Source organism: Populus alba, chromosome 17 (genome assembly GCF_005239225.2).
Source record: "Populus alba chromosome 17, ASM523922v2, whole genome shotgun sequence".
Classification (NCBI taxonomy): domain Eukaryota; kingdom Viridiplantae; phylum Streptophyta; class Magnoliopsida; order Malpighiales; family Salicaceae; genus Populus; species Populus alba.
Window position 1 is genome coordinate 6,785,083 of NC_133300.1, and position 15,479 is coordinate 6,800,561.

At 35.5% G+C, this 15,479-nt stretch overlaps 2 protein-coding genes and 1 pseudogene across 2 annotated transcripts; all 3 read left to right on the forward strand.

Annotated features, from left to right (window-relative positions):
- The first annotated feature begins 1,336 nt into the window (after nt 1-1,336).
- Nucleotides 1,337-1,780, forward strand: LOC140954772 (uncharacterized). The gene has a single exon (XM_073405529.1). The coding sequence runs from the start codon at nt 1,337-1,339 to the stop codon at nt 1,778-1,780; it is 444 nt and encodes a 147-aa protein (XP_073261630.1).
- Nucleotides 1,781-4,501: 2,721 nt separating this feature from the next.
- Nucleotides 4,502-9,388, forward strand: LOC140954773 (uncharacterized; annotated as a pseudogene).
- A 2,526-nt stretch (nt 9,389-11,914) lies between these two features.
- Nucleotides 11,915-14,695, forward strand: LOC118048745 (MATH domain and coiled-coil domain-containing protein At3g58400). The gene is made up of 6 exons (XM_035058553.2): nt 11,915-12,122; nt 12,220-12,361; nt 12,980-13,149; nt 13,230-13,509; nt 13,608-13,774; nt 14,318-14,695. Exons 1-6 carry the CDS (start codon nt 12,065-12,067, stop codon nt 14,473-14,475), a joined length of 975 nt encoding a protein of 324 aa, XP_034914444.1. The 5' UTR covers nt 11,915-12,064; the 3' UTR covers nt 14,476-14,695.
- The last annotated feature ends 784 nt before the right edge of the window (nt 14,696-15,479 follow it).

The following is a 15,479-nucleotide window of genomic DNA, read 5'->3' on the forward strand; positions in this document are numbered from 1 at the left end:
GCTATCAAAGATTATGAGCCTTTGAAATTTGACTTCCCGGATGAGGATGTATTGATAGTAGAAGAAGACAAAGAGAAGAATGATTGGTGGATTATGTATTTTGATGGGGCAGTGAATGTATCTGGCAATGGAGCAGGCGCTGTGATAATCTCACCTGACCAGAAGCAATATCCCATCTCAATCAAACTACAATTTGAAATTGTACCAACAATACTGCTGAATATGAGGCTTGTATCCTTGGGTTGGAAGCTGTTTTAGAGATGAAAATAAAGAAGCTGGATGTCTATGGGGATTCAAATGTTAATAATCTGTCAAGTGAAAGGCGAATGGCAGACTAAAGAAGAAAAATTGATCCCATATCAACAATATCTCTCAAAACTGACTGAGGGCTTTGATGAGATAGATTTTACCCATATGGAAGAGAAAAAAACCAGTTTGCTGATGCTTTGGCAACTTTAGCTTCTATGGCCAAAATTGATTTCGGAATCAAGGTACAACCAATCCACATTGAGATTAAAAATTTTCCAGCTCATTGTTATTCAGTCGAAGGAGAAATAGATGGGAACCCATGGTTTTATGACATCAAGCGGTTTATCCAATATCAAGAATATCCCTTGGGGGCATCTAAAGCAGATATGAAGACCTTGAGAAGGTTAGCCATGGAATTTTACCTAGATGGAGAAATTCTATATAAAAGATCATTCAATGGAACTTTACTAAGATGTCTAGATGAAATCGAAGCTAAGGTAGCATTGCAAGAAATTCATGAAGGAATTTGCGCAACTCATGCAAGTGGGCACATGATGGCTAGACAAATGCAACGATCTGGGGTACTTCTGGATGACCATGGAGAAAGATTGCATCGATTATGTCAGAAAATGCCATAAATGTCAAGTGTACAGTGATAAGATAAATGCACCTCCATCTCCTCTGTTTAATATGACATCACCATGGCCATTTGCAATGTGGGGAATAGATGTGATTGGTCCAATCAATCCAAAGGCCAGCAATAGGCATCAATTTATCTTAGTAGCCATTGATTACTTCACAAAGTGGGTGGAGGCCAGCTCTTATGCTCATGTAACTCAAAAGGTGGTTAAATGCTTCATTGAGAAAGATTTGATATGTCGGTACGGTACACCTGAGAAGATAGTGACCGATAACGCCCAAAATTTTAATGGAAAAATAATCATAGAATTGTGTGCGAAGTGGAAAATTAAACATTCAAACTCGTCTCCTTACAGACCAAAGATGAATGGTGCTGTCGAAGCTGCAAACAAGAATATCAAGAAGATTATCCAGAAAATGGTAGTCACTTACAAGGAATTGGCATGAAATGCTTCCCTTTGCTTTGCATGCATATCGTACAGCAGTAAGGACATCCACTGGAGCTACACCTTATTCATTAGTATTTGGGATGGAAGCGGTGATGCCTTTAGAAGTTGAAATTCCCTCTTTGAGAGTACTAATAGAATCTGAACTAGAAGAAGCTGAATGGGCTAAAGTGAGATATGAACAGCTGAACATGATAAGTGAGAAGAGGTTGGCTGCAATTTGCCATCACCAGTTGTACCAAAGAAGGATGGCCAAGGCATATGACCGGAAAGTTCGACCTAGAGAATTCAAAGAAGGGGATCTTGTACTACGAAAAATCTTGCCATTACCAAGTGAAGACCGAAGCAAGTGGGCACCAAACTATGAAGGCCCATATGTAGTGAAGAAAGCATTCTCCGGAGGAGCTCTGTTGTTAACTAGGATGGATGGAGATGATTTTACCTAGGCCTGTGAACTCTGATTCTGTAAAAAAGTATTATGTATGATGGTTTCATCCAATCCAATCAATAAAGTTTTGGCTAGGAAATTCTCTTTGCATTATACCTCACCAAAAAGCCCATGCATGATCTCAATGGCTCAACAATTTGATCTTTCAAACTTTTTTTTTTTTTTAACAAGAAAGTCCATTTTTTTTTAAATGAGGTTTTAAAAGAACTGATTTTGTTTGTGATTTCAATGAAATAAATCAATGATTTGTTTAGAATAATGTTCAGAGTAATTCCCTTGAAAGAGATGACCAAACAAGTCAAAAAAAAAAACATGCAGTTGGAACAACTATCACCCAAATTATGTCTTGGATCCACATTTTATCAGCATGAATAATGGTTGGTAGTACATTAGTTTGTCATGGACGCGCAAAACATGGTATCTTACATATCCAAAGCATTGCGTTGGATATGGACAAAGTTTATTGGTTTTAACTGATCTTACTTGAAATGAGGAAAGGCCATCTTTGATATTCCCTTCACTTTCTTTAAAATTATCCTTTGCAGTCCCAATTTGAGCTGAGTCTATTTAAAGCCTTTTCTTTCATGAGAACCTTAACTAAGATCACACCCTACACTAGGGGGCAAAAAAGTGAAATATGATTAAGGAAATTGTCTTGAAGGCATGTGAGCTTATAAAGAAAGTTTGACAACAAAGAATTCAATTAAATTCCAAACAATTGAGTGAATTCCTAACAAATATGGGAATAACAAAAAAAAAACCAGAAGTTCCTCACTTGGAATATTTAGCATCATTTTTGTTGTCAAGACAGCAAAAGAAAATGCCAAGACAAGATAATAGTGATCTATAGTTTATAAGCCCTTAAACACTTTTTTTTGAGCTTATGGAATGCTCTTTCTTTTATAGCCTTGAGCCATAAAATACATTACGTGCCTTTGAAGTCCTTTCTAATCAAGTAAGCGACCTGGATCAATAAATGGCGTTCTCAAAATATAAGAGACTTTTCCATAAAGAGTCATGGCGTAGCAAATAATTACTCGTTATTATTCATGCTGTTAAAAAGAGTGTTTCTAAAGATAAAAGGCAAATTGTTTCTTTTCTCTCAAAACACCTTCAAGCAATCGCTTGAACACTTTGAAAACCAAAGCAGAAGGTCATCTCATCAATCGCTTGAACACTTTGAAAACCAAAGCAGAAGGTCATCTCATCAATCGCTTGAACACTTTGAAAACCAAAGCAGAAGGTCATCTCATCACTTACCTTCATCTTAGATTACTTTTACCAAGAGATTTGACATAAAGCCCCAGAATTGCCTGAACATTGTTATAAACAGACATTGAGAGTTTCAGTTTCGTGAACAAAACAGATCTTTTGAAAAATCATTTTTGGAAAAAGGTTTTCTTTGTAAGAAAAATGAGCGTATAACACATTATGAGGCACCATTAGAAAACCAGAGATTTCTAATGACAACAAGAGCAAAGGAGGAAATGAAATGAGGCAGTTAATTCTCCCAGGGGCAGAGAAGCAGTTACCAGATCCTTAATGGCAAAGAAATTTGCTTCCCTAGTGGAAAAATACACGTGATAAACTGTGGGCTTCTTCTAGCATGAGGACTGAAATAGTATGATTTCCAATATCTATGAAAGGAGATTATTGACTCTTACAGTATGATCAGTTAGACAACAAGACAACTGATACATCTTCAGTAAGAGAAATGCAGATGAAATCTCAGGACAATGTCGGGCCACGGAGAAGCTAATTCTCTCAGTGAAGTTACCAATAGAGAAACGTGCAGTGGCTGTTGGGAAACTCAAACAATGCTTATCTTATAAGATGGACAACATGGGTCAGCTTGAGTAGACTTGAAGTACGCATAAATCAAAACAGCTCACTCAAAGTCAAGATCCTCAAACAAGATGAACGGGGATCTATATTTCAAAAACAGGTAAGATGCATTGCATATCATCTCACTTCACAAGCATCGCATATTTGTTTTGCAGATATCTCTCGAAACAAAACTCCTCACGGGATCTAACAAGACACAGATGAATTGAAGTTCTTTTAAATCATATCAAATGTGGCAATTCCATAAAAGCAAAATTCATGAATAAAGACGAGAAAGATGGATTTTTATTCATGGGCATAATGGTTTTACAAGTACAAACGTTAAACACTGCGAGGACGATTAGGGATATTTTAGCTCGCTGATGATCCATCATTACTCGAAATTCCTCAAACTGGTTAATTATGCGTTCCATCTGTTCCTCGAACTCGAGGTGTCGTGTGTTCACATAGTCCCTCCAAAAGTCAACACGTGCATTGAGCTCTTCATTTTCTCCTCTCCAAGTCGTTTCTGTAACGTCTCTCATCATGGAGCCTTTTCCTTAAATTCTCAATCTGATTATGGAGCTCAGGAATTTGAGTATTCAACTCAAGTCTTCTGGCATGAAGACGCTCTGCCATGTTCACCAAAGACGAAGTAGCTCTGATACTGAGAGCAAGTGACTGATTCACTGCTTCAATATCGGTCCTGGCTGCCAGTATTAATTCATCACGAGGAAGGATCATGTCTCTAGCCACGGCTACAGCAATATCTTCATTGTCCATTACAGTATCCTCTATTGTAACTGGACGACCATTCACTTCAAAAGTAGTACGCCAAACTACAGGCTCTGCCGCAGGAGCAAGGTTTGGATTAGCATTGGAAGAAGAGGAAGACATGGTTAAAACTTCAAAAGTTGAGAACTCTGAGAGTATTGAAAATGTGAGAAGTTGATGATGTCTTTTTGCCCGATACCGCGTGATTTATAGGGAATTTGCTCCTGCCATCATTTTGAATAGAAGCTCAGATCTCAGCTGTACATATAAGACTTTCTTGAGCGTTTGTCTTTGAGATTGATTTGCAAATCAGATCTCAACTGTACATATAAGACTTTCTTGAGCGTCGTCTTTCAGATTGATTTGCAAATCAGATCCCAGCTGTACATATAAGACTTTCGTGAGAAGCTTACATCATCTTGAGATCGATTTACAAATCAGATCTCAACCATACAGGTATGACTTCCTTTAGAAGTTTTCATCAACCCTGAAGCTCATCAATTAGACCACTTGCGATTTTCATCGCATTTTATCATCGGGTAGGTCACCTGGAACAATTAGACCACTTGTGATTTTCATCGCATTTTATCATCGGGCAGGTCGCCTGGAACAATTAGACCACTTGCGATTTTCATCGCATTTTATCAATCGGGCAGGTCGCCTGGAACAATTAGACCACTTGCGAGTTTCCTCGCATTTTATCAATCGGGCAGGTCGCCTGGAACAATTAGACCACTTGCGAGTTTCCTCGCATTTTATCAATCGGGCAGGTCGCCTGGAACAATTAGACCACTTGCGAGTTTTCTTTCATTTTATCAATCGGGCAAGTCGCCTGGAACAATTAGACCACTTGCGAGTTTTCTCGCATTTTATCAATCGGGCAGGTCGCCTGGAACAATTAGACCACTTGCGATTTTCTTCGCATTTTATCATCGGGCAGGTCGCCTGGAACAATTGGGCCACTTGCGATTTTCATCGCATTTTATCAATCGGGCAGGTCGCCTGGAACAATTAGACCACTCGCGAGTTTTCTTGCATTTTATCAATCGGGCAGGTCGCCTGGAACAATTAGACCACTTGCGAGTTTTCTCGCATTTTATCAATCGGGCAGGTCGCCTGGAATAATTAGACCACTTGCGATTTTCTTCGCATTTTATCATCGGGCAGGTCGCCTGGAACAATTGGGCCCACTTGCGATTTTCATCGCATTTTATCAATCGGGCAGGTCGCCTGGAATAATTAGACCACTTGCGAGTCTCCTCACGTTTTATCATTTTATCAATCGGGCAGGTCGCCTGAAACAATTAAACCACTTGCGAGTCTCCTCACATTTTATCATTTCATCAGCGGGCAGGTCACCTGGAACAATTAGACCACTCACAAAATTCTTTGCTTCCATTTTCACCAGCGAGCAGGTCGCCTGGAACAATTAGACCAACTGAAAAATCTGTGTATTTTTCAACACCGCCATCATTTTTTTTTTCTTTACAAAACTTACTATGCAAAGTCAAAAGAAAGTGAATTTTCCAATGCCTTTGCACCGTAAGCATTGTAAAGAGGGGGCAACTGTTGTAACCCAATTTTGGACTCACCAAGATTTTATTGAATGTTATTTTATTTCTATTATTATTTATAAAAATAAAAAAAAATCAATTTCTTTTTCAAAAATAAAAATTAAAAAATAAAAATAAAGGCTGACAATGTGGAGAAAGGAAATCGGGGAATCAAGCTGCAATTTTGGAGGAAGTTCAAGGCCTAATTGTACCTTATTGTGCCTAAGAAATGAAGAAAAAATACAAATTCAAGGTCAAATTAAATGATTATCGGATGAATTTGCATAAAAATTAAGTTCAATGACATAATTAAATTTTTAATGGGCCAATTTGATTTAATCATGGGCCGAATTAAATTTTAATTATGTTTAAGAATTAATTTGGGTCCAATTGAAGGATTTGATTAAGTGCAAGGACTTAATTATATTTTAAATGGGTCAAATTAATTTTATTTGGGGCTTAATTGGTGAAAAATTAAGTTTGGGAGTTTAATTTGGGCTTAATTGAGAAAATCTGAATTTTAAAAGACCAAATTTAATTTTTACCAAGTTAATTAGGGGGCGAATTGCATTAAATAAAAAGGTTTAGGGTCAATTAGGGCTAAATTGAAAGAGAAAGGACTGAAATGGACTTTGATAAAAAATCACTGTTCATTATCTTCTTTATTTTTCTGAAAAAAAGCTGGTCTGGTTGACTACTTTGCAACTGCATTTAATGTACCTAACATCCACTAAATTTAACAAATCTTATACGAAAATGATCCTATGCATTTTTTCTACAACCCCATGTGATCAGGTTGGGCTAAATGACAATATATTAGCACTGGTGACAGCCTAAAGAGGCCTACTCAATCAGTTTTTGTCTGCAGATTTTATTTTTTTTCTCTGAAAAAGCTGGTCTGGTTGACTACTTTGCAGCTGCATTCAATGTACCTAATGTCCACCGAATTTAACAAATCTTATATGAAACGGATCCTATGCATTTTTTCTACAACCCCATGTGATCAGGTTGGGCTAAATGACAATATATTAGCACTGGTGACAGCCTAAAGAGGCCTACTCAATCAGCTTTTGTCTGCAGATTTTCAACTCATGATACCTACTTTGAGCCAATGGTTGGGATCCTTCCCAACTGAATCAAGGGCTTAAATTTTTTCTCAATGTAGACAAGATTGCCCTCTTCCACCGCCTATAAATAGAGGTGGATTTCATGGCCTGAAAAAGGAGAAAATCGGATCCAAAGTCAGCCAAAAAACCTGTTTTTCTGCCGATTTCTGCAACTTTTTCCTTCTCTCTCCGCCTCTTCTTCAGCACCACCACCACCATCACCGGCTTTACCACCATAATTTCCATTAACTCAGATCCTCTCCACTGGCGGAGCAGCCACTGTGACTTTCTCTCTCCTCTCTCTCCTCTCCTCCTTCTCCCCGCTGCAGATTTTCTTCTTCTTCTTTCTTCCTCTGCTGTCAACGTCTCCTCCTCCAACTCCATCGTTTCAACCACCAGCCGAACCACCTCATCATAGCAGCCACGACCCCTTCAGCCAGGTGAGCCTCCCTTCTTTCTTTTTCTTTCTTCTTCTTCTTCTTCCTTTCCTATTGCATGAACAGTAGACGTGAAATATAATTCACGTCCTACTGTTCATGCAGGACGTGAATTATATATATATTTTTGTGTGTGTGTGTGTTATAATAATAAAAAATAATAAAATAATAAAACAAAACCAAGGGAGTTCTTGCAGTAGGCATTGATGTCATGTTACTTTGCACACAAAACTGTACCGTAATTTTGTAATATGGGAGAACAAATAACTGCTGCTTTTCCGAGTCCTAAAATTTCTAGCATGTCTCGATCGTTGTGCTGCTTGAATGTAGCATGTTTATTGTACAATATCACACTTTAACAAAATAAAAAATAAAAATAAAACAAAAATAAATATAAAAGGAAAAATAACGCGGATCTAACACCCATCCTATCATGTTATCGTTCGTGGGTCCAAAGCCAAAATCTCAAATATGGTTATACCCATTTCTCAACGATATAAAAAATAACTTTTATTTTATAAACAAATACTGTTCGTCGACATGTCTCTTTTTCATAAAAGGACCGATGTCAAAAGTTTAAATATCAAATATGGATTATGTCCATATTTTTTTTTTTTTTTGGTAACTCCGACGTAATTCTCCTTTTTAGGGTTAAACGTCAATATTTTAGACAAGTTTCCTATTTCTAGGAACTGATGTCATTTTTAACGCGTCTCCTACGAATATTTTTTGTTTTGGTCGACACGTCTCTTTTTACAGAAAAGGACCGATGTCAAGGATTTATACCAAATAAGGGTTATGTCCATTATTTTCTCTTGGTAACTAAGACGTAAATCTCCTTTTTAGGGTTAAGTGTCAATATTTTAGACGAGTCTCCTATTTTTAGGGACTGATGTCATTTTTAACGTGTCTCCTATTTTTAGGGACCGACGTTAACTATTTTATAAAAAAATAAAAATTGCAAATAAGCTCAAAATATAATAGCATTTGAATCAAATATAAAAACACACGAGTAAGGGTAACCTTTCTTTTGAAAGGATGTTTTAAGGGTGGTGTCTACCTTCCCTTAGTCATAACTAACCCAGTACCTGAATCTCTGGACCAGTGTCTAATTTGGGATTTCTAGTTCCCTCAAATTACTAGATGGCGACTCCAATAAAATTTTCATTTCCCCAATAAAAATAAAAAAAAATCTTTTTGTTAAATAAACAAAGATGAGCGGAGCCGTCGCCCGACGTCGTGTATCGACATTACTGATGAATATATTCAAATTGGAGAAAGTACTGCGATAGAAAGTCTTAGAGCTTTCGTCAAAGCAATCGTAGAAGTTTTTGGTGATTGATATCTAAGGGCACCAAACGAGGCCGATGTTTGTCGATTATTATCAATTGGAGAGCAGCGTGGATTTCCAGGGATGTTAGGGAGCATTGATTGTATGCATTGGAAATGGGAGAAATGCCCAATTGCATGGCATGGGATGTATACTGGTCATTGTCGTGAACCAACTATAATTCTAGAGGCGGTGGCTTCACAAGATCTTTGGATATGGCATGCCTTTTTTGGAATGCCTGGATCATTAAATGATATTAATGTTCTTGATCGGTCACCTATCTTCGCTACACTTGCTAAAGGTCGTACTGCTCCTATCAATTATACAATTAATGGGCATGAATATACAATGGGATACTATTTAGCAGATGAGATTTATCCTAATTGGTCAACTTTTGTTATGACAATCCCAAGGCCATTAGGAGCAAAGAGAAAATATTTTGCAAGTAAGCAAGAGTCTGCAAGAAAGGATGTAGAGCGGGCATTTGGAGTGCTCCAATCTCATTTTGCAATTGTACGTGGACCTGTTCGATACTGGGATGAAGAAACACTTGCAAATATTATGAAAGCTTGCATAATATGATTATTGAAGATGAAGGAGCAATGAACCTTGGATTTGACCATGAATGTGAAGTTAATTCATTTATATCAGTGTCACATGGTGAAATACCAGAACTACATGATTTTCTTCAAACTCATAATCGAATCAGGGATAGAGAAACTAGCTCTCAACTACAAGAAGATTTGGTTGAACATTTATGGGAACAATATGGTAATGAGTAGAATCATTAGCTTTGAACTTCTTATGTCATCAGAATTTTCAAGTTTTTTATGTTTTTTTTTTCATTATGGTTGTTATCTTTTAAGTTAATTAATCCTACTTATTGTTGTTTTTCTATTGTTGTTTTTTTCATTATGGTTGTTCTATTTTAAGTTAATTAATCCTACTTATTATTGTTAAGTGTTAGAAGAACTTCAAAAAAGTATTATGAATTGATACCACTTTTATAACAATATATTTAAAATAACCAATAAATTTCTAAATATTTAATTAAAAATACATTAAACAATAAATAAATCTAGTTAATTAAAAATACATTACATTAAACAATAAATAAATCTAGTTAATTAAAAATACATTACATTACAATAAATCAATCAAAGTTAATTAAAAATCAAAACCCTCTTTTGTATAATTTCTAACTTTCTATTTTGAAAATACGCTGCAGAAATTGGATCCAGATTAGAAATATCCATTTTCATAATTTCTTCTTCTTTCTCAATCCTATCCAATTCTTGTTTCTCTTGACTTTGTTGAATCAGCATGGCTTGTTGCTCTAACATAATTTTTCTGTCTTGTTTCTTCTGATCCTTAATTTCAACTAGAGTATCCCTGAATTGTTGTAACAGATTCGTTGCAGTTGCATCCCCAACTTTATCTTTTCCTTGTCTACGTTTAAGTCGTTCCTTTGCAGCCTTCTGACCGATTGGTCTATCTTGATAAATCAATGGTTCACTATTTTCTCCTAAACTAACAGAATCAAGGGTAGATGGAGTTGATGAAGCCGGACTTGCATTGACATGACCTTTTTGTTTCTTGTTTGACCTTTGATGTTGACTTGCACGCTCAAATTGTCATTTGGGTTCTTTTCTTAAGATAACCCAACAATGTTCTAGTTGAAATCGTTTGCCAACGCAAGAAACATACATTTGTCGAGCATCATTAATCTGGTAAAAAAATAAATTAATTAAATAATGTTAAAATATATGTTAAACAATTCAACATAGAAATGAATATTAACATTACCCTTGATTCTTCGGTCATTCCACTTTGCTGACGATTTTCAATTTGAGTAACAAATCCAACAAATTTACCGACTTCTCTATTTATTTCTTGCCATCTACTTGAGATGCTTATTTGTGAACGACTACAAAGTAAGCATGCACGCGAGCCCAGAACTGTTTTGTTTGTTGATCAACTCCTGTAATTGGATCCTTGCTTGTATTTAGCCATGCAGAGACAAGTAAACAATCCTCCTCTTGTGAGAAATTTTTACTTCTTTGTGATTTTTTTGCCGAATGAACATTTAAATTCGAGCATGTTAAGTCATCAATTAATTGATTAGAATCACTTGATTGAGAGAGAATATCTTCTGACTCACTCATAAGAAAGTTGGTAAAAGAGCTTGGAAAATTTGAATCCATCTACATTAAAAAAAAATAAACTCAAGTTAAAACCTTATAAAAGGGTGTAAAGGAAGCTCACATTCGATGTCTAGCAATTTTATAGTTTTCATACATGTGAATTAATAATAAGAATTGCCTTCTACTTGTTCTAATATTAATCTAATCACTTGGTTTAGTTGCATTTTTAACAAGACAAAATATAATTAATCTCAAATTAAAATAGGCAATCAAAAATAAATTTAAGATATATCACTTCATATTTTTATCAAAATCAACTACCATCATTATTTCCTTTCAATTTTGTCAAAGATAACAATATAAATAAAAATTATCTTCCTTAACCCAGATCAAAAACATAAAATAACAAAAAAATAAAAATAATTACAAATAGCAAATAAAAATCAAAAGATGAAAAAAATAATAAAAATAGAAAAAGTCTTTAAAGAAACATACCTTTTGATTTCAGCTAATTAACACAATCGATGTTATTAATTACCTGGAGAACAATTAATTCTTTTTTTCTAAATAAAAGAAAATGGTGAAATTTGCAGGAATTTTTTTTTTCTTTCTATTTTGCGTAAATCTTATTTTCTTCTTTCGGTTGGTTCTCCTTTTAAATGAAAAATATTAACGTTGGCCAACGAATACAAAATATATACGTTGGCCAACGGATACAATCGACAAAGAATAAAAACAGCTACCAACATCTTTATTTATTTTTTTGCAATATTTGCCTTTTGCTACAAGAAAAAATAAGAATGGCTTTTACCGTACTCAACAGCTATTTTAGCTGTGAGTTTAGCTCCCGGTTGGAGCTGACATAACCAAATAAAATAGCTAAAAGTACAAGATTTTCATTTTGGCTTTTCTTTTACCTTCTCCGTTATAGATGCTCTAATGCTCCATTCACAAAGAGTACCTCGAATTGCTTTAAACATGGAAAGCAGTAAGGCATCCAGACCCCCCCACCCCCCCTCCTTTTTTCTTTTTCTTTTTTTTTTCAATAAATGAGAATTCGAGGTATTTATAAACGGGACACTCAACCTCTGTCTTTCTATACTGGGGACGTGAAATGAGGAAAAAGGAACTTACGGAAGAAGAAAAAGGAGCCATGGAGAAGGTCGCTCTTGGTAGGTTATGATAACCATCTTGAACAAGTTTGTTGTTTCTTGATTTTTTTTTTCGTGAAGCGCACGATTTCTTATGCCATATTCATGACTTATACAGATACTGTAAGGGAAGAGAGACATGTAGCACCAGCCCACTACACCATGAAAATTGATTCCTTCTCGTTGCTTTCCGATATGGTTGCTAAATCTTACTTGGAGCAATATGAATCTCGTGAATTTGAAGCCAGCGGCTACAAGTGGTGAGTTACAACGTGTTACCTTTTGTTTTTCTTTTTATAAGGTGGAGTGGTACTGTAATTTTCAAGAAAAAGACTGCATCTATGTATCAAAGTGTGAGATTTAGTCCCCCAAGGGGTAAACCCCAACTGCTGACACTTGGGATTTCCTCTTAGAGGTCTCGGGTTAAAACCTAGTAAGGAAAAGGGGAGGGGGGATTTAGGATGGAGGAGAGATTATTCCATGATTTTGTGTTTTCGTGGATCATTAAACAGAAAACAAAATAGTGTGAGCGTGCTAACTAGTTTAGCTTGTAATGTCACATGATGCTGTACAAAGTGATTTGCAATTGAATGTCATTCATACACCTAAGATGGAAGCTGGGATTTAGGGATTTAGGGAAGGAGAGGGTATCTCCAGTGATGTAGTTTATTAAGACTTTTAGGTCTCCTAATTTATTGTCAGGGTGTGCCTCATCATAAAACCATGGTAATTTTGTGATGCCAGGATTCTATAGAATTGCAGCCATCCTTGATATGGATAGCCTTCCCCGAGATTCATATACATGTAGTCAATGTGTTAGTCGCGACCAATGCTAGTTGTGCCTTTTCAGTCACTTTTGCTTTGTTTATTGTTCGCAGGAAATTGGTTCTGTACCCTAATGGAAACAAGAGCAGGAATGGAGATGGCTACATATCTCTGTATTTGGTAATTGCAGACACCACTGGTTTCCCTCCTGGTTGGGAAATCAATGCCATCTTCAACTTGTTCGTGTATGATCAACTCCAGGACAAATTCTTGACAATTGGAGGTATGCCCTTCTCATGCATGCTGACAATTTTCTCTAGTAGAATGTCCATCTGATTCAGGTTACTCTTTTATTGATGTTAGATGGGAGATTGAGGCGATTCTGTGCCATAAAGAATCAATGGGGGTTTCCCCAGGTGCTTCCATTAAATACTTTTAACAATGCATCAAATGGTTACTTGATTGATGATTCCTGTGTATTTGGAGCGGAGGTTTTTGTTATCAAAAGTGAAGGTAAAGGGGAACATTTTTCCATGATTAAGAATCCTTCAGACGGTACTTTTACTTGGGAGGTTGAATACTTCTCTGGATTGACAAGAGAATTTTATTACTCTCAAGTTTATTTGGCTGGAGGACATGAATGGTATATGCTATAAATTTTAAACCTTGGATTTATTTTTTCTTGTGACAATTCAGGAACCTGAATATCTAGATTCATGTTTTGCTTCCTTCTGATTTCAGGAAGTTACAGCTCTTTCCGAAGGGAAATAAAAAGCAAAGGGGCAAATACTTGTCTTTATATTTGGAACTGGATGATTGCACCAAATATCATACTGGATGGAAACTGTTTGTGGAATTCACACTGCGCATTAAGGATCAAGTCCAGAGCCAACACCATGAGCAAACCAGTGAGTTCGCTTCATAGTCCTTTTTTCCTATTATCCCTACCCCGCAGTCAGTCTTTACTAGAACAAATGGTTATAGAGGCTGAAATTATAGTACCTTGAACAATTGGTTGTGGAGTCTGAAATTCTTGTTCCTTCATGTTTAGGGTGAGAGATAGTTATTCCCATCTGGTTCATTATATCAGGCCAAAAATAGAAAAATCTAGCTTTTCTATACAACTAGGCATCAACAGTGCAACTGCAGGGGATTTTACTTGTAATGATGTATTGGCTTGGGATAAAAAAGAGTCGTGTTTCTATGGATTGAGACTTGCAAATTGTGAGATAGATGCAAGGAGACAGGAACATTTTGTTACCAGTTCGAATGAAATCATTGCCATCCCGCTCTTGGAAGGTTTCAAATCCTTTTCTTCTCAAGCACACAATTAAGTAAAAAAGAAAATTGCTGGATACTTCTTGTATAATCAAGTTTGCTTATTTATTTTACTTTTTATAGGGACCAATATGTTCCTATTTCAGTCACTAATCTTCCATTTTTCTGGGCAGTTCATAAGTGGTTCAGTGCATCTGTGAATAATTGGGGTCTGCCGAGCTTCAAATCATTGACTGATATCAAGAATCCATCAAACAACTTTATTGTCAATGATACTTTGATTGTTGAAGGGGTACTTAATCGTTTATCAGTTCTCAAGGATCTTGCTTAAGGAGATAATGGGGCTTATTATGTAGATATTGTATCGTTCAAGAAGATTAGGCATGGACTACACTACTCTTATTCGGTGATTTTCAGTATAGAATTGTATCTTTGGGCATATTTTCTTCTACTATCTTTATGGTATTTGTTTTTAATTAAAAAATTTAATGTAACCTGAACATTAGTTTTTTTAATTTTTTAATCCTGGCCTGTTTTCCCCTTTATTTTTATTTTTTTTTCAATTTAAAGTTAGTTTCTTTAAATTTAATTAATTAAAAATATAGTAGCTATGTTTGTATATTAAATTATTATATTAATTCAGAATATATTCGAGGTATTATTTTATTAAACACCATTTATTTTTTATTTTGCTTTCTTATAAGATTATAACTATTTTTTTTATATATAATATTAGTCATTGTTCTTGATGATATGATTCGAGATATTTTTTTTATATTGCTATAGTTGCCTAACTTATAAATATATCTATATTTTCATTAAATAACATATTTAAGTTTCATAAAATGACACTTTAAACATGGATCTGATTAATCCTTCGCTAAAACATTGTGATATGTTTCTACATAAATCTCGAATAGGTCAAAAACCAGGATATTTAATGTCCCTATCATGTAAAGAGGCAGGCTCCGCTTTAGTCGAACCTAAAAAAGAAGTTGAGCCAGACTTAGAGAGAACTCTCCCCTTAAGCTCAGTAACACACGACGGCCGGAGTTCGTAGTCGCCTCTCAGGTGTGCTTGAGTCGCAGATGATCAAGGAATAAGGCCACTCGACCGATCAACATGATGTTGGGCATTTTTTATTTTTATTTTTTACATAATAATATTTATTGAATTATTTGTTTAATTGTTAAAATTATTTAGGTGTTAAGAAGTTTGAGAAATGTTTTATTTTATTGTTGGATTAAGTTGAACTTTTTTAAAAAAAAATTTGAAAATCAGAGATTGTATTTATTTACAATGTTTTATTTGGATTCTTTTTTCTATTTAAATTAA

What these genes read in the sequence shown, in the direction of transcription:
- LOC140954772 (XM_073405529.1), top strand. Translation starts at nt 1,337, where the DNA reads ATGCTTCCCTTTGCTTTGCATGCATATCGTACAGCAGTAAGGACATCC.
- LOC118048745 (XM_035058553.2), top strand. Translation starts at nt 12,065, where the DNA reads ATGAGGAAAAAGGAACTTACGGAAGAAGAAAAAGGAGCCATGGAGAAG. An exon ending in GAAGCCAGCGGCTACAAGTG is followed by an intron (nt 12,362 to 12,979) that starts GTGAGTTACAAC and finishes TATTGTTCGCAG; the next exon opens with GAAATTGGTTCTGTACCCTA. An exon ending in CAAATTCTTGACAATTGGAG is followed by an intron (nt 13,150 to 13,229) that starts GTATGCCCTTCT and finishes TATTGATGTTAG; the next exon opens with ATGGGAGATTGAGGCGATTC.